At 34.9% G+C, this 19,601-nt stretch overlaps 1 protein-coding gene across 1 annotated transcript; it reads left to right on the forward strand.

Moving 5' to 3' along the window:
* The first annotated feature begins 1,235 nt into the window (after nucleotides 1–1,235).
* rnf150b (ring finger protein 150b) lies at nucleotides 1,236–19,361 on the forward strand. Its single transcript, NM_001017554.3, is given in 12 exon segments — nucleotides 1,236–1,953; nucleotides 9,072–9,322; nucleotides 9,837–9,908; nucleotides 11,316–11,398; nucleotides 11,636–11,732; nucleotides 13,162–13,366; nucleotides 15,750–16,828; nucleotides 16,922–17,447; nucleotides 17,499–17,888; nucleotides 17,931–18,318; nucleotides 18,370–18,663; nucleotides 18,715–19,361. Coding segments are annotated over 7 exon segments (1,260 nt in total). The 5' UTR covers nucleotides 1,236–1,502; the 3' UTR covers nucleotides 15,851–16,828; nucleotides 16,922–17,447; nucleotides 17,499–17,888; nucleotides 17,931–18,318; nucleotides 18,370–18,663; nucleotides 18,715–19,361.
* The last annotated feature ends 240 nt before the right edge of the window (nucleotides 19,362–19,601 follow it).

Here is a 19,601-nt window from a genome sequence, read left to right on the forward strand (position 1 = left end):
TTTTTATTTCAAACAGTCAATGAGCTGCATTATGGACTTTAAAAGGATATCCTTTACATAGACTGATATTGTCTAAAAGGTTTGTATTGTATTGCATCTACTGGTGTAATATGTATGTGTAAAACAATAAAAACATTGACTAATTAACAATAAAATATTAAATAAATAAAGTATCAATAACAGTGCATATGTCCACCCTGTCAAGGGAGGATTTGTGAACGGGTGAACAATGACAGGGAGGACATTTTTGGCTAAAGATAGCACAAAGTGTTTCCCTATTAAGCTCTTTGTATATAGAGTTTAAAAGCATTTTTTTTATTAATTAATATTTCACTATGACAGGGTGGACATGTTAAGCTTGACATCATTCAGTTTCAAACACAATATGACAAAATATAGGAAACATGACACCAGATGTTTTAACTTCCTTTGAAGAAAAGCAAAATGGGTATGGGGATGCCAATGAGTACATTAGAGGGTTTCTTAAAGGGGCACAGGGTGGACAGCAATTTTAAGACAAGGACACATGCAAAATGATATTTTATGAAAACAAAATAAAAGTGATCAAAATGACTTATTCTATCAAATAACTTGTTTAAAATATAAAAATATATATTTTTATTTTTATCTAATTTACCTACTTTTTAGACTAACTGCTGGCTGAGCCGTGTGGGACATGGCAAAATCACATCCATTCAATGAAAGAACATGGCAAAAACTGACAAAAACTTATTTCAAAACACTTATAATTCTAAAGGTTTAACCAACTATATTAAAACATCATAATTTATTATTTCGCATTATGTGGTCATAGGACTGATTCAATCTTGAGGGACATCAAAGGCACTTTATAGTAATAATGACCCAAAAAGCAAAAGAAAACATATGAATACAAACAAGAAATAAATTATAAAAATGAAAAGAATATATAGCACAATAAAAAACATATATAACAGTTGCAGTAATAGGCTAGTTGTGTGTATCTTGTATTAATTAAGTTGTGGGGACCAAATGCTCTCAAAATTATGGTAATAGCAGTAATTTTGGACCTTGCTGATAAAACAACACATAAATCACACAATATTTTGACAAGTTTATTGAACGATCCTTTACTTCCAGTCAACTTTTCAACGCTTCGTCGTCTTTATGAGCACTTCTGGACGCTCTCTTGAGTATCGCGCATGCGCAGATCCTTCCTCCACCGCTAGCGGTCGCTGTTTCAGATCTCGCGTTGTGTTTTTATCACCAACAGCTGAAGGCCGAAAACATCCGACACCATGGCTCCGTCGCGACGCTCCTGCTCGCGTTTTTACCGACCCACACGCTAAACAGGCGGTAGGGTTTATTAATCAAAGTATTCACTCTATTACCTGTAGTTTTTACAAACGGTTTACTCATGAGTGACTGCTGCCGCTCCGCGTAACGCGCACAAAGCGGAGATTATGGAGTGAACGCGCGTCGAGCGGCCGTTAAACCGTCATAACAATAACAATAAACCCGTTATGGCGCTGTCTGTGATTCAGGCGTGTCGGAGTCTGGCTCTGTCCACCTGGTTGCTGTCTTTCTGCTTCGTTCATCTGCTGTGTTTGGACTTTACGGTGGCCGAGAAGGAGGAATGGTACACGGCGTTCGTTAACATCACATACGTGGATCCGGACACGGCCGAGGTACGGACCGAGAAAACGGAGTGCGGGCGATACGGGGAGCATTCACTCAAACGGGAGGCCAGAGGCGTGCTTGCGATGCCCGCCGCGCCGCACGACAGACACGCATGCGACCCGAGCGGCAGATTCACGCCGCGTGCACACGGTGCCTGGATCGCGCTCATCAGCCGCGGAAACTGCACGTACAAGGATAAAATCAGACACGCCGTGGGACACAACGCGTCAGCCGTGGTCATATTCAATGTGGGCTCCTCCAACCCCAATGAGACCATCACCATGCCGCATCAAGGTGAGTGCACGCGCATTTGTGTACGTCCATATGATGCTAAATTCATATTTGTTTTTGTCTTCTGGTAAGTGCGTTATGTTTGCACGTCCTTATTATATTAGATTATGAGTGATGTGCAGTGCATATGGTGCTAAATGCATGCCTGCAGATGTCATGTTTACATTTGGTCAAGGTGCACGCGCCTATATGTACGTCCATATGCATATGCTAAATGCATGACTGCATTTTTGTTTTTTGTTTTCTGGTGAGTACATTATAAATGTTTGTAATTCCATATACTATTAGGCCAAGATTGATGGGTAATGCATATGGTGATGCATGAATGACAGTAGATGTATGGCAATGTTTACATTTGGTCAAGGCATGGCTGTTTTTCTGGTAAGTGCACTCATGTGTTTGTAAGTCTATGAGATATTAGGTTAAGAGTGATGGGCAATGCATATGGGGATGAATGCATGGCTGCAAATATGTCAAAGAATGTTTGTTTTTGTTTTTATCTGGTAGGTGCATTGTTAAAAAAAAGATTGCTGAATAATTTCTGGCTACATGTTTTGCTGAATGCATGTTTGTTTTGGTCTGCTTTTATCGTGCATGTTTGCTGTTATGCAATATTAGCTTAATATAGTGATGGGGTTATGCATGTTATGATGCATGCATGACTGGAAATGTATGCCATTGCATATTAGTTTTTTATGTCCAATGTAAAGGATAAAAGTGATTGAATTATTTCTGGCTACATGAATGCATGTTTGTTTTGGTCAGTGCTTTTATCAAGTGTGTTTGGTAATGTGCAATCTTAGTCTTTATTAGGTTAAGAGTGATGGGTAATACATGTGAGGATAAATACATGTATGTCAATCTTTAAATCAGGTCAAGGCATAGTTATTATTTATTTCTGATAAGTGCATTGTAAGTGCATGATTACATGTTTGTACAGTATGTCCACATCATATTAGGTTAAGTGATGGACAATGCATCTATTGGTAAATGCATGTCTGCAAATAGATGCCAAAGCCATTGAGGTAAATTTGGTTTTATTTTCGCACATTCGTTCAATGACAAATTGTGACACGCTCTCTATATTTAATAAACTACATTTAATGTTCGGTCTGAAACCTTAAGTAAATATGACTTCAAAACAACATTAGCTCTGATTAATTGACTGTGAACAATGTTGTGCTTTGATAGTCATTGCCTGCTAATATGATTTCACTATTTAGAAAGAATACTTTTCTGAAATTATAATGTTAAGGAGAAACTAAAGTCCAAATATGTGAATATAAATCCAATTTTACACAATGCAATGCATCTGATGCTAAATGCATGACTGCATAATTGATTTTTGTGTTCTGGTAAATGCATTATAAATGTTTGTATGTCCATATGATATTAAGTTGAGAGTGATGGGTAATGCATATGGTGATAAATGCAATGCATCGCTGCAAATGTATGCCAATGCATATTAGTTTCTGGGTTTTCATGTCCAATGTTAAGGATACAAGGTGATTGCTGAATAATTTCTGGCTATTATGGTGAATGCATGTTTTTATTTGGTTGGTGCTTTTATCATGTGTGTTTAGTAATATGCAATGTTAGTCTATATTAGGTTAAGAATGATAGATATAGCATATGATGATAAATGTATGACTGCATATGTATGCCAATCTTTACATTTAGTCAAAGCATAGTTTTTTTTCTGATAAGTACATTGTAAATGCACACACATGTGTTTAACAGAACCTCCATATGTGCTCCCATATGCACAAATGCACGCCAAACACATTGAGATAAATTTAGTTTTATATTTGCACATTCATTCAGTGACAACTTCTGACACGCTCCCTATATTTATTGTACGTTCTGCTTTGATAGTTATTGCCTGCCTATATAATTCCACTATTTAGAAAGAGTATTTTTCTCTAATATTATTATTATTAAGCAGAAAGTCCAAATGTGTGAACATAAAACCAAGTTTACACAATGCAATGCATCTGATGCTTAATTTGCATATTTGTTTTTGTTTTGGTTTCTGGTAAGTGCATTATAAATGTTTGTACGCCCATATAAGGTTAGTGATGGGAATCTGAGTGGGCAATTTTTGCGATTTCTGTGCAGAATTTTGTAAAAAATCGGTGGGTTTTTGCGGAATGATTTTGGGAGTATCATAATTAAAAACTCATATGAAATAAAAGTAATACCTCAGGGTTCAACTCTAAGGATTTTTTCTACTTGCCCGATCGGACCAGTGGTTCAGATTTTTACTTGCCCTGCCAATATTTTCACTGGCCTCACCAAAAAAAAAAGAGCTATTTCTTAGACAAACAAATGAAAAAAAAGTGTCAAAATGTCTGTATATCTAGAATTTAAATGTAATTTTTTTTTTATAAATGTATAATGAGCAAAATTAAAAGTGTTTTGCAAACAAAAGTAGCACAATGTGCAGGTATTTTATTGCAAAACAAAAATGGCTGACCTACCAAACTGACGGCAAACTACAAAACATCATTTTTTTAGTTGTGGTGCACCCTTGTAAATGTTTGCTTCCAAGACGTTAGAAACAAATATTTTCCATCAGCATCATCGTTTGATGTTGTCACCATGTTGCTGTCTCTTTGCTGTACTGGTTGATACGGAAAAAATACCATGCTCACAACATCCAATCAGATAAAAGGAACCGAGAAGTTAGCATTTGAAGGCTTGAAAACACAAACTGTTTCTCAATTCAAAGGCTGTATTTGCATGCAATTGACAAATAGTCAAAGGCAAATTAAACTTTAGTGACATGGCAGCAGTGGCCCAATCGGGCCAGTAACCATCCTGTCTACTGTCCCAAGTATCTCAATCGCTGGCCCCGGGCCGATGGGCAGTCCTTATTGTTGAGCCCTGTACCTGTTTTACTTAGATTTAATGTTTACAATGCAAGTCCAATTAGAACCACTTATTTGGTGAACAAAGCAAGTTTCTCATGTAATATATCTACTGAAAGATGATATTACTTTACATGCTGTATTGTTAGTAAATCATGAACATTTTCATATTAATCAATAATGCTACTGAAATTTATTTAAAAACTGAATCAATATAAATGTACTCACATTTACACAAGTAAATAAATAGATTCAATATTAAGATTAAAATCTGCGGAAATCTATGGATTTTTGCGTACGCAGATTCCGTGTGGGCCTAGTGATGGGTAATGCAAGTTATGATACATGCATGCCTGGAAATGAATGCCATTGCATATTTGTTTTAGGTTTTCATGTGCAATTTAAAGGGTAAAAGTGATTTAATAAGTTCTGGCTATATATTATGGTGAATGCATGTTTGATTTGGTCAGTGCTTTTATGAAGTGTGTTTGGTAATGTGCAATGTTAGTCTATATTAGGGGAAAGCTAATGCATATGATGATAAATGCATGACTGTCTATGTATGGCAATCTTTACATCAGGTCAAGGCATAGTTATTAATTTCTGATAAGTGCATTGTAAGCGCATGCACATGTTTGTAAAGTATGTCCACATGATATTAGGTTAGGTGTGATGGGAATGCATGCTATGATAAATGCATGACTGCAAATGTATGCAGATGCATACCAAAGCATTTGTCCAGCTCCTCTATTTGTTTTATTTTTTTGGTAAGTGCATTGTAAAGGATCATACTTTCATTGCTTAATGTCTGGCTTATGGTGAATGCATGTTTGTTTTGGTAAGTGCTTTTATCATGGATGTTTGGTAATGTGAAATGTTAGTCTATACTAGAGTGCATATGCATAACAATGTTTACATTTGCTCTAGGCATGGCTATTTCTTTCTGTTAAGTGCATTGTAAGTGCATGCGTTTGTGTTTATTCAGTACATCTATATGGTATTAGGTTAAGAGTGATGAGTAATGCATCTGATGATAAACGCATGACTTCAAACGCATGCCAAAGCGCACATCTGGCCAATTCATATTTGTGTTTATTTTCATGTAAGTGCATTGTAAAGGATAAAAGAGATTACTGAATAATATCTGACTGCATATTATGGTGAATGCATGTTTGTTTGGGTAAATGCATTCATCATCTGTCTTATAACATACATATATTTGGTAATGTCAGCCCTTATCAGGTATTGAGTGATAGTGGGTAATGCAAATGATGATAATCGTTTAAATGCATATTTATGTGAGATGAATGTCTGAATGAATGGTCAATGCATGTTTAAATAAAGACTACATTATAGTGTTCGTTTTGGTTATGCATGTGTTTATCATCTGTCTGTATGTTTGGAGATGTGCAATGTTAGTCCATATTAGGTTATGTAGTTATCTTTAACAATAAATGCAGAACTGCATGTCTATGTGTGATTGATGTCTTGCTGAATGGACACCATTTGTTTTGGTGATGCACTGTAAATCCATATAAGCTTATGAGTGATGATAAAGCATCTCTTGCATATCTGTTGTTTTGTTAAATGCATATGTGGTTGACCCACTTGCATTTCTTGCTTTATGTGTTGACGGTTGCATATATGATAAGCTTTGTTATGTGCATTTCTAATTATTAGTGATTGTTATGCATGTGTTGGTGTGTGATTTGCACATGAACGTTAGATTATGAGTGATTGTGCATGCATATCAGCTGAATTTGGTAATAAATGTAAACACGCATACATGTGATGGTGAATGCATCATCATAATATATAGCCAGACATTATTCAGCAATCACTTTTATTCTTGTATAGGTATACGATGCACTTAACAGAGAGGGGAAAATCATTGGCCAAATGTGTGCATTGGCGTATATTTGCAGGTTTGCTTTTATCATCATTGCAGTATTCATCACTCAAGACCTAATATGGACTAACAGTGCACATTAAACATGCTATCAGGCAGATATTGTGTTTATTAATTAAAAAAAAAACTTTTGTTTTTAATGCATCATACTGAATCAAATGAGAAAAGTCTATTGCAGCTAAATGGAAAAATATAAGTTTTGGTTTTGTACAATTTTATAGTGTTTCTTTCTTTCTCTCTCTTTTTTTTAATTAAGCTATGCAACTTACTGGAGTTGAAAAATTGAAACGCTACCCACTACCTGGAAATAAGTGACTACATTTGTAATAAAAAAAATTTAAATTAATGATCTTTCAAACAGAGTTATTTCAGTTCCACAGTGTAACTATTGTAGTTTTCGTTACTCTTTTTAAAGTTTTATCATATTATTATTGTTTTGTTTATTTTACTATTATAATTTTATAGTTTTTGTTTTTTTATTTTTGTTTTTATCAGTTTTATAATTTTTTAATGTGCATAATTTTTTTCCCTTTTTATTATTAATGTACATTATTTTAGTGTTACTTTAATCCTAATTAAAATAAAAAAATAAACTTTTTTATAAGTAACAAGCATGGCTGTAATGTTATAATCTTGAATTAAAAAAAGAGCAAAACTGAGCAAATTAAATGACAAAATTATTTCATAATCATTTTATTTATTTATTTATTTATTTATTTATTTATTTTATTAGAATATGCAAAAATCATACAAATACAAGAAAACGTCAACAAATAACAAATACAAAGCAACGAAACAAAAACAAAACAAAAACAACAACAATATAGTCATGTACTGGTATGTGCGTGAGTGTGTGTGTGTGAGTGTGTGTATGCATGTAAAGGTAACTTGGTGGACAGGTCAGAGTACATACATAAGGAACAATAACAGTCAATAAATTAAGCAAGTGTCACAGATATAGATAAAACATATAGAAAGAAACCAGTCAGAGGTAGGGAGTAACAACAATGCTTATTAATGTATGATAGTAAAAATGAGAGTAAAAAGAAAGAAAGGACAACAGTAATAACTGACAACAATAATAATAAATCACAAGTGCTACACCAACTACTACTACAGAAAGTTACTTATATTACAACTACTACTGCTTCTACTACAGCCACAACCACGACTACAACTACTACAACTACAATGTCTACTAATACTGATACTACTACAACGACTACCATTACTGATACTACTATAGCGTTTGCTACAACTAATACAACAACGTCTACTGCTACTACTACTACTACTACTACTGCTACTACCACCACCACCACAATCACTTTCATAATCATTTTAACAAAAACCGGAATAGTATTAAAGTAATTTAGTATTCTATTTAGTATTTTAAATTTATAATTCTAAAAGTAAGGTAACATTTCAGTATATTAAATGTAAAATTTTTGAAAGTAAAGCAACATTTTATTGCAGTATAATTATTTTAAAAGCACAGTAAAATTTGAGTATCTTATGTAATAATTAAAAATGTGAAATAAAACACAATGTATTTAAAATGTGATTACTTAAAATACAAAACAACATTTTATTTAAGTTGTTTAAATTGCAAGCAATTTTTTTTGTATTTTGAATTTTATTAATTTAAAAATAAAAGGTGTCTTATGGAGGAATTTTAGTATATCTATTATCATTCAAAAAGATTGTATATTGCTCTTTTCAGTTCTGTTGTTATTTGTATTTTTTATTTTTTTTGTACAACGAATATTTATTAAGAACAGATATGTTTGCATGTTATATATGGTATATTTTAGTGTAGATTTTGTCATGAATATAGCTAGGGCTGCTGATATGTAATTTAAACATAAATAAATAATAATTTAAAATGCTAAATAAAAATGTTGTATTTTATATCTTCAAAAGTGTTTTAAACCTTTAAATATAACCTTTTAATTTAATATAAATTAAATTTATTATAATTAAATATAACCTTTTAATTTAATTAATAACCTTTTAATGTTTAATTACACCATCTTAAGAAATAGCTGTGTTTTAGGTAGATTTGTCGTCTGTCTTCTTGATATTTACTGTGGGCTCTGGTTTCCACCAACAGTCCAAAGACATGCGTTATAAGTGAATGTGGTAAACACAATGGCCTTAGTGTGTGAATGCAAGTATGTATGGGTGTTTCCCAGTACTAAGTTGCGACTGAGCATCTGCTTTGTAAAAAATATGCTGGAATAGTTGGCGGTTCATTCCACTGTGGTGACCCATGAAAAATAACGGACTGAGCCGAAGGAAAATGAATGAATGAATGTTTACTATGTTTGCGTGTGTTTCAGGCATCAGTGACGTGGTGGCCATCATGATCCCGGAGCCCAAGGGCCGAGAGCTGGTGCTGCTGATGGAGAGGAACATCACGGTCCACATGCACATCACCATCGGCACACGAAACCTGCAGAAGTACGTCAGCCGCACATCGGTGGTGTTCGTCTCCATCTCCTTCATCATCCTCATGATCATCTCGCTGGCCTGGCTCGTCTTCTACTACATCCAGAGGTTCAGATACGCCAACGCCAGAGATCGCAACCAGGTATGCAATCTGCCTGAACTGAAGTTGCTCCAGGCTTTTATGCCAGTGTGATGCTGCATTTCCAACTGAAACGGAATATTAAGTAGGGGTCGGGGCTTTATTTGTGCACCTTGCCCATTGACTGTAAAAGATATGGACGTAGTATCCGTGAAGTCACCAATAGGTTACTTAAGAGTGCAGATGAAGCTACAAGTAAGGCATGGACAACCTCTGCCATTTTGTTCACATCTCATAGCTCTGACCGTGGGATACCAAATAAGGGCAAAGAGGCGGAGCATGAGAGGAGCTACAGACACCTGCCAGGTTTAGACAGGCTTTTCCTGGTGCTTATAAGATCAGTCCACATTCCTTTTGCGTGTTTGTATGTGTTTAACCGAGACACTCAGACATGATTATAGGCCATGAAGAGTGTCTTTCATTACAGAAGTGCCAGCAGAACCCTTCATTACAGCTCTCAGTCTGTCATTATCCCAGCAGAGCTTTATTAACACTGTTCTCTTCTCTCATTGGTCAGAGGAGGCTGGGAGACGCTGCCAAAAAGGCCATCAGCCAATTACAAGTGCGCACCATCAGGAAAGGAGACCAGGTGAGCAGACGACAATACACACTAATGCTGAATCCCAAACCACTCCCTATACCCTTATCCACTATACATTAGTCTACAAATATAGTCCACTTGAAGCAGTGTGTTAAAGAGTAGACCTGTCATGATATCTGTTTTCTGTTGGAAATATTATTGCAATAATCAATATTATTGTCATTTTAAGACCATTTCATGCCACTCATTATATAATGATAATATAATATCATCATGATAAGTACACTCTTCCAAAGAACACATCATATTTTATTGTTTAATTTAATTATAGTCATTTGAACAGTTTAATAATCAGGCACTGGAGTCAGAATGAGTAAACGCATATCCTAAATAAATAATTATAAATGTTCACAGTAAAGTGCAAGGTAAAGAGTAACAGAGGCTGTGATATCTGCTACCAGATCTATTTTCAGCTGTCAGACACCCACATGAGAATATACTATAGTCCTTTATAGTAAATATTACAGTGTTTTACCCATACTGACACATACAATAGGTGATGTATATAAACGATTGAGCTCATGTCCATGTGTTGTGCAATAAGTCCATTATTGGTTATTGTGACAGGCCTATAGATGAGTAAGTGAGCTGATTGTGCTGAAGGGTTGCTGTTTTGTTTGTGTTTTGCTGGTTGATAAATCTATAAGACAGATTAGATTTAACAAGTCTTATTATTATTTATGTATTTTACCTTGCATATTGTTTATTGCTGTCAATGACTTTTAATTGTTAGAATATTTTTTTATAATTATAGAAAAGTGGTATTTATAAAATGTGGTAAACTTGATCTGTTTTTTTGCCATGACGTAGCCAAAGAAGCTGAAATAGCAATAAAATTAAATCTCTCTCTCTCTCTCTCTCTCTCTCTCTCTCTCTTTCTCTCTTTCTCTCTCTCTTTAAAAGTCTTTCTTAGTCTTTAGATGTTTATATCAGGTTTTTATCTTCTAAATGTGGATTGTGTCACTGTTTTGGTGTTTACTAGCTTATAGACATCCAGATATTCTCTTATTTATTTATACATTTATTTATGTGTGTGTGTGTGTGTGTGTGTGTGTGTGTGTGTGTGTGTGTGTGTGTGTGTGTGTGTGTGTGTGTGTGTGTCTGTCTGTCTGTCTGTCTGTCTGTCTGTCTGTCTGTCTGTCTGTTGAATACCTGTGTTTGTGCCTGTGTATGCATATTTATTTGTGTGTCTCTCTGTTTGTGTGTGTCTATGTGTGCCCTTGTGTGTGTTTGTTTGTGTGTGTGTGTGTGTGTGTGTGTGTGTGTGTGTGTGTGTGTGTGTGTGTGTGTGTGTGTGTGTGTGTGTGTGTGTGTGTGTGTGTGTGTGTGTGTGTGTGCGTGCGTGCGTGCGTGCGTGCGTGTGTGTGTGTGTGTGTGTGCGTGTTTCTCTTTCAGGAAACGGAGAGTGACTTTGATAACTGTGCTGTTTGTATCGAGGGCTACAAACCTAATGATGTTGTCCGAATTTTGCCCTGCAGGTAAATACACACACACACAAACACACACCTGACTGCTCTTTAAGCAAACTAATGCTTACAATGAAAAAAATAGATATATTATCTAGTTAATTTGACTGTTTTCTAGATAAATGCAATTTAAAATTCAAACAAGGTCTGTAATACAATAGTAATACATTATAGTGTTTTGTTGTTATGATTTATTATGTTATGTTTTGTCATTTTATGTTGATTATAATGGATTTGTGTTTGTGTCAGGCATCTGTTTCATAAATGCTGCGTGGACCCGTGGCTGGTGGACCACCGGACGTGTCCCATGTGTAAAATGAACATTCTCAAAGCCCTCGGCCTCACGGTCAGTGTTTTGCTTTTTTTTTGTGCCTGCGTGTTTTTTTTTTTATTTACCTTAATTCATACAATATTAGTACATTTGTGTCAAACCAAATATAAAATAAACAAAGAAAAAAAAACATAATTAGCTGAAATATTTTTTCTTCTGTTTTCAAAAGTCCATTTTATATTGTAAAACAATATTATGTAATTTGTTTAACTATGTATTTTTTCAATTATACAATGTTCACAGTAATGTTAATAAATAATTAAAAAATACATCAAACTGAAATAAAATATTTAAATTTGTTCATGTTTTATTTTAAAGATTGTATTTTTATGTTGCAATTAACATTTAATAATTATGCTTTTGTCATTTTTATTTAAAAAATACTTCTATTGATTTTAAATTAAACGTTTCCGCTATTTTAATACCTTGAATTACATTGAGATGTTATTGTATTTTAAATATTTTGTTACTATGATTTTTATATTTTCAAATTATATTTTAATTTAAATACATTTTTAAAAATGAGAATAAAAATTATTGCAATCTTTTGTTTAACTATAATACTTTTATTTATTATTATATATATTTTGGGTTAGTGTTAATTAGAATAGTGTGGTTCTGTGGTTTGTGTTTTGTTTTATTGTTTTGAATGTGCATCAGCTGATTGTGTTTGTTTTGTAGTGTTTTTAATGAGCATCAGCTGATTGTGTTTGTTTGTTTGTTTGTTTGTTTGTTTGTTTAAATGAACAAGCTGATTGTGTTTGTTTGTTTGTTTGTTTGTTTGTTTGTTTGTTTTAATGAACAAGCTGATTGTGTTTGTTTGTTTTGTTGTTTGTTTGTTTTTATTAAATGTTAATCAGTTGATTGTTTTGTTTGTTGTGTTCTATTGAATAACCATCAGCTGATTGTGTTTGTTTGTTTTGTTTGTTTGTTTTTGTTAAATGTTAATCAGTTGATTATTTTATTTGTTGTGTTTTAATGAATAACCATCAGCTGATTGTGTTTGTTTGTTTGTTTTGTTTGTTTGTTTTGAATGAACAAGCTGATTGTGTTTGTTTGTTTGTTTTGATTTGTTTGTTTGTTTTTATTAAATGTTAATCAGTTGGTTGTTTTGTTTGTTGTGTTTTATTGAATAACCATCAGCTGTTTGTTTGTTGTGTTTGTTTAGTTTGATTGAAAATGCATCAGCTGACTGAGTTTTAGTTTTATTAAATAATCATCAACTGATTGTGTTTGTTTAGTTTTATTAAATGATCATCAAATGATTGTGTAGTTGTATTAAATGATCATCAGCTGATTCTGTAGTTGAATTAAATGATCATCAGCTGATTGTGTAGTTGAATTAAATGATCATCAGCTGATTGTGTAGTTGTATTAAATGACCATCAGCTGATTGTGTAGTTTTATTAAATGACCATCAGCTGATTGTGTTGTGTTTCTGCAGTCGAGTGCCGAGTGTCTGAACGAGCTTCCCTTGGACTATGAGCTGGCCGTTGGGGGCGTGGCTCTCAACGCAATGGTGATGAGTGATGATGTCATGGCAGGGGATGTGGGCGGTGCCCGTGATCCCGGGGTCAGGATGGGGGGTCTCCCTCAGGTCCTCCTCGACTCAGAGCCTCTGTCGCAGGACACGATGCCAACTGAACAGAGTGAGTGAATGATGCAGCAGTCTTTTTCAGGTATTAAGAAGACGGAGCATATTCCTCCAGTGCTAATCAAACTGTACTGGCTAGCCATACAATGCAGAGTTTATTATAAGGTTTGGAAGGTTTTCATGGCCTAGTCCCAGAGTATACTACTAACAAGCTTAGTCATTGGATTCCCAGTAGAACTCCTGGCTAAAATGATCAGTGGCTCCTCCTTGTTCTACTTTTTCGTCTAAAATGTAAAGGCGATAGGGCTTTCTCTGCTGCAGCTCCAGGGCTCTAGAACAACCATCCTCTGTCTGTAAAATCTTCTCCAACACTAGCTTTATTGCAGAGTGCACTAACAACTAACTTGCTTTCTGTTGCTTTTAAAAATGTCTTTTTTAAAAAGACATTTTGCCTCGTTTCAGCAGGATGTTTTCACACCTCTACTTTGGAAAATTCACAAAAGTGGGTGTGTCCAGTTTTGTTTAGGGGGGAGTGTCGGAGAAAGAAAAGAGGCACGGTGTGGGAGTGTCTATTTGGGCACATTAGGGTGACTTTCAAAGTCAAAACACACACACACACATACACACACACACACACAGGGGAGAATGTGACTGTGTTTACATGGACATCCGTAGTCGAATTATTTGCCAAATGATTAAATGGTGGACTTTAACTGCAGTTTGGCTCTTTCATTCAGGGAATTCATTCATGTCCCTCCCGACAAACGAGATATTTGATTTGAGGAGCTGCTCTAAGCGTGTATTTTTCATGCAATGTTTGATACCGCACGGCGAATGAGAGAAAAAGAAAACCCTCAGCATTTCCTGGAAACTTAGATGCACATGGCAGGTAGCGTCAGAAAGCCGCGTGTGTTATTCCGGTCACAAAATGCGGTGAAAACCCTACACGAGGTTAAAGTTTGGTTGTGGTGCTAACATGTTTACACTCGGTGCAATAGTTTGTTCGATACGAACAAACTGAATAAACAAAGAGCACTGGTCGCTCACTTACCAAATCTGTAGAGACAGGACAATCACCAGCAACTAGAGCCGCGACTTTATTAAGAGGAGACTACAAGCGAATCCGGATCTCAGCGTTTGCAGATGAGAACAGCTCTCAGGTAAACAATGATCCTCCTTAGACACGTAAGTTATTGTTGTCGAGCGTCGCGTACACTGTTAATCCACACGTGACTCCAGCTGAGCTCTCACAGAGAGAAAATGAAAACAAAACTTCACTGCAGCAAACTATAAAAGCAACACTTCACGCTTGTTTTGCCAACACAACGTGGCGTCTCTGTCGTCTAAACACTGTGACAGTAATGAATATTAATGAAGTTGCACAATAGAGCGCGCTGATTGGTTTGAACCAAGCCTTACTCATGCATTAATGCAGCACACTGTAAGACGTAATAAGACACACTCTGGCTCAGACATCCAGTCTGCACGCTGGAATACACGCTATTATGTCATGTCTGTGATGCAGCTTCAAAAGCTAGTTTCAAACCGGAAGTACGAATTTGCTTGAAATAACGCAAAAACAACCAATTTACACTTTTTAGTGAAATATAGGTGTCCTAATAGTGTTTTTAGCAGTGTGGGACACATATACGACTGTCAACAGCTCAAAACATGTGTTCTGGTGTTTCGTGACCCTTTAAATTTAGCCTCTTTTGGGTTTTGTTTCTGTTTTTTCATTGTTGTTTTGTTTTTTCTGCACTTTGGTTCCACATTTGGTATTGAAAGTGCTTTATAAATAAATTGAGTTTCTGGAGAGATCACTCACATCACAAATGAGAAAACAATAGTGGAAAGTGTCAAAACACTGGATAAAATGCTGAGAGGTATTGTCTTTTTTCTAGTCCAAGTATCAAAAAATTTTTTCAAATCAAAAAGCATTTTTAGACAAGTCAAAAAAATTTGTTTTATTTTAAGAAATGCGCCAAAATCAGGTGAGTTTCTCCTTGTAACAAGCAGAATAATCCACCGATGGCGTAAGTTAAATAATCTTGTATCAAACAAAAGCTGTAGTCAATTTCACTATATGAAAGTGTATGCGACAAATAAAGGCCTGATTTGATTTGAAGTTGTTTTTATTACAAACCAATATTAATAATGCATATTCTAAACTGCGTATCCCAGGGCGCACGAACCGTGGGAGAACAACGGGACGATGCATTTGTTTACCGAGAACTGTTGCATCCCTAATTGACACATAGGCATTTGTAGCTCCGCCCTGTTTTAAAAAGAGCACGATCTCATTTGAATTTAAAGCGACCAAAACACCACAGTTAGGATCAAAACCTAAAAGGGGTCAGTTTCAAACTCCTATGGAAAAAATAAATAGGAAATATTTGCATAACCAGCACTAATTTGCTCTTCTTCTCCTTCCTCCACAGGTGAGTTACAGCCAATAGCCAGTGGGAGTTCAGATGTCTCCCTGACGACAGGGGCAGGGCATTCAGATATTGACACGCCCACTGATGACCCAAAGTGCTGATCTGGCCACGCCCATAGATCAATAGTTTGTCTGAGCGCAGCGACGGGCTGGAAAGAGCTTTAACCTCAGTGGAAGTCTGGCCGATGTCTCGCGGTTTAACAAACACACTGCCTGTTACTTTCATTCCTCTCTCTCTCTCTCTCTCTCTCTCTCTCTCTTTCTCTGAAAAGCAGGGTGAACTCTCTTCTTTCTCCCCTTAAGTGTGCACACTACAGTACACACTACAGTTACATACTTGAGCTAAAGCACTTGGCGGACGTTCGACAATCAGATCATATCTCTATCTCTTTCCTACCGTCGCAGTGTTGTTCGCTGCCTGTTTTACCACTGTCTGTGATCCCGGCGCAGCGCAAAACAAAAAACAAGGTGTTAAAGACTATTTTGAATCCCAAAAGATGTGGTTTATTTTTTTATAGAGGAGCGTTTTGATGTGCTTGAGTTCTGCAGTATTAAATACAAACAAAAAAAGAGAGAGAGAGACTGTGTCAGTATTTAGACGCCTTCCTTTTGGAGATGTTTTTTTTGTGGGATTTGGCCCTCACCAAAGACGCCTGGATGGACGTTGTGCGGGACAAAACTGTGGGACTTTCTAGGAAGTGCTCTTTGGATTGTGTGGAGCAGGTCATGTGATGTTTGCTGTGCATGCCACATGCCCGATCCACCTGTGCTTTCAGTGGAGTTCCTTCAAAGGGATAGTTTACTCTCAAAACAACATTATTTACTCAGCCTTGTGTCATTCAGATCCCTTTATTTAAAACAAAAAAAAAGTCAACACACTGTAAATAGCGATTAGGTATTTTACTTACTTTAATAAAGTGAGTAAATCTGTTGCTTTTAAAGCCATTAGTTGACTTTACTTTAATAAAGTGAGTAAACCTGTTGCTTTTAAAGCGAATAGTTGACTTTACTTTAATAAAGTGAGTAAACATGTTGCTTTAAAAGTGATTAGTTTACTTTACTTTAATAAAGTGAGTAAACATGTTGCTTTAAAAGTGATTAGTTGACTTTACTTTAATAAAGTGAGTAAACCTGTTGCTTTATAAGTGATTAGTTGACTTAAAGTGAGTAAAGCTGTTGCTTTAAAAGCGATTAGTTGACTTTACTTTAATAAAGTGAGTAAACCTGTTGCTTTTAAAGCGATTAGTTGACTTTACTTTAATAAAGTGAGTAAACCTGTTGCTTTTAAAGCGGTTAGTTGACTTTACTTTAATAAAGTGAGTAAACATGTTGCTTTAAAAGTGATTAGTTGACTTTACTTTAATAAAGTGAGTAAACCTGTTGCTTTTAAAGCGATTAGTTGACTGTACTTTAATAAAGTGAGTAAACCTGTTGCTTTTAAAGCGATTAGTTGACTTTACTTTAATAAAGTGAGTAAACCTGTTGCTTTTAAAGCGATTAGTTGACTTTACTTTAATAAAGTGAGTAAACCTGTTGCTTTTAAAGCGATTAGTTGACTTTACTTTAATAAAGTGAGTAAACCTGTTGCTTTTAAAGCGATTAGTTGACTTTACTTTAATAAAGTGAGTAAACCTGTTGCTTTTAAAGCCATTAGTTGACTTTACTTTAATAAAGTGAGTAAACCTGTTGCTTTTAAAGCGAATAGTTGACTTTACTTTAATAAAGTGAGTAAACCTGTTGCTTTATAAGTGATTAGTTGACTTTACTTTAATAAAGTGAGTAAATCTGTTGCTTTAAAAGCGATTAGTTGACTTTACTTTAATAAAGTGAGTAAACCTGTTGCTTTAAAAGCGATTAGTTGACTTTACTTTAATAAAGTGAGTAAACCTGTTGCTTTTAAAGCGGTTAGTTGACTTTACTTTAATAAAGTGAGTAAACATGTTGCTTTAAAAGTGATTAGTTGACTTTACTTTAATAAAGTGAGTAAACCTGTTGCTTTTAAAGCGATAAGTTGACTGTACTTTAATAAAGTGAGTAAACCTGTTGCTTTTAAAGCGATTAGTTGACTTTACTTTAATAAAGTGAGTAAACCTGTTGCTTTTAAAGCGATTAGTTGACTTTACTTTAATAAAGTGAGTAAATCTGTTGCTTTATAAGTGATTAGTTGACTTAAAGTGAGTAAAGCTGTTGCTTTAAAAGCGATTAGTTGACTTTACTTTAATAAAGTGAGTAAACCTGTTGCTTTTAAAGCGGTTAGTTGACTTTACTTTAATAAAGTGAGTAAACCTGTTGCTTTTAAAGCGGTTAGTTGACTTTACTTTAATAAAGTGAGTAAACATGTTGCTTTAAAAGTGATTAGTTGACTTTACTTTAATAAAGTGAGTAAACCTGTTGCTTTTAAAGCGGTTAGTTGACTTTACTTTAATAAAGTGAGTAAACCTGTTGCTTTTAAAGCGATTAGTTGACTTTACTTTAATAAAGTGAGTAAACCTGTTGCTTTTAAAGCGATTAGTTGACTTTACTTTAATAAAGTGAGTAAACCTGTTGCTTTTAAAGCGATTAGTTGACTTTACTATAATAAAGTGAGTAAACCTGTTGCTTTTAAAGGGATTAGTTGACTGTACTTTAATAAAGTGAGTAAACCTTTTGCTTTTAAAGCGATTAGTTGACTTTACTTTAATAAAGTGAGTAAACCTGTTGCTTTTAAAGCGATTAGTTGACTGTACTTTAATAAAGTGAGTAAACCTGTTGCTTTTAAAGCGGTTAGTTGACTTTACTTTAATAAAGTGAGTAAACCTGTTGCTTTAGAAGCGATTAGTTGACTTTACTTTAATAAAGTGAGTAAACCTGTTGCTTTAAAAGCGATTAGTTGACTTTACTTTAATAAAGTGAGTAAACCTGTTGCTTTTAAAGCGGTTAGTTGACTTTACTTTAATAAAGTGAGTAAACCTGTTGCTTTTAAAGTGGTTAGTTGACTTTACTTTAATAAAGTGAGTAAACCTGTTGCTTTTAAAGCGATTAGTTGACTTTACTTTAATAAAGTGAGTAAACCTGTTGCTTTTAAAGCGATTAGTTGACTTTACTTTAATAAAGTGAGTAAACATGTTGCTTAAAGTCAACTAATGGCTTTTTACGGTGTAAATGTAAATGACAAATGTTACATTCAGATAAACAGAGAAGCAGTCAGTGAAAGACACAAGTGAGTCATTGATCATTTTTCAGGTGCACTGTTCCTTTAAATCTGTAAACGTTCTTCCTGATTTGGTTTGACTGTATATTGTAAATAGGAGAATATTTTGTCCGTTAATTTTCTCCTGAATTTGCCAAGTTTATTCCGTCATGCACTTTATGTATTTAGAGATTGGATTTCATTTTGAGATTCAGATTTCGCCCACAGGTTTGTATATTCACACACACACACACACACACACACACAAACAAACAAACAAACAAACAAACACACACGTGCAGTTCAGCTTAATTCACCCTAAACACACACACACACACTCTCTCTCAGTAGAGATTTGTTCCCTTTCATGCTCAGTATTTTGCACGTGTTTCAGTCAGACTGTGCTTTGAATATTAATAAATTTTAATGTTAATTTTTGTTGGGCTAACCTTGCTTGTTTTCATTTACACAGCTGCCTTTGATGTCACAGGATTCCATCACATGATTCCAAAAAGTTACATTGTTTCTTTTCCAGTTAGAATGGGAATTCCGAAAACAATTAGTGAACATTCTATTCTTTATTCTGCTGACATTTGAATTTTGACTCCAGTGTTTATGATGACAGGAACATGTTTTTTTTTTGCTGTATTAAAGGTGCAGTATGTAAGTTTAACACCCAGTGGT

This window comes from Danio rerio, chromosome 23, assembly GCF_049306965.1.
Source record: "Danio rerio strain Tuebingen ecotype United States chromosome 23, GRCz12tu, whole genome shotgun sequence".
Lineage (NCBI taxonomy): Eukaryota > Metazoa > Chordata > Actinopteri > Cypriniformes > Danionidae > Danio > Danio rerio.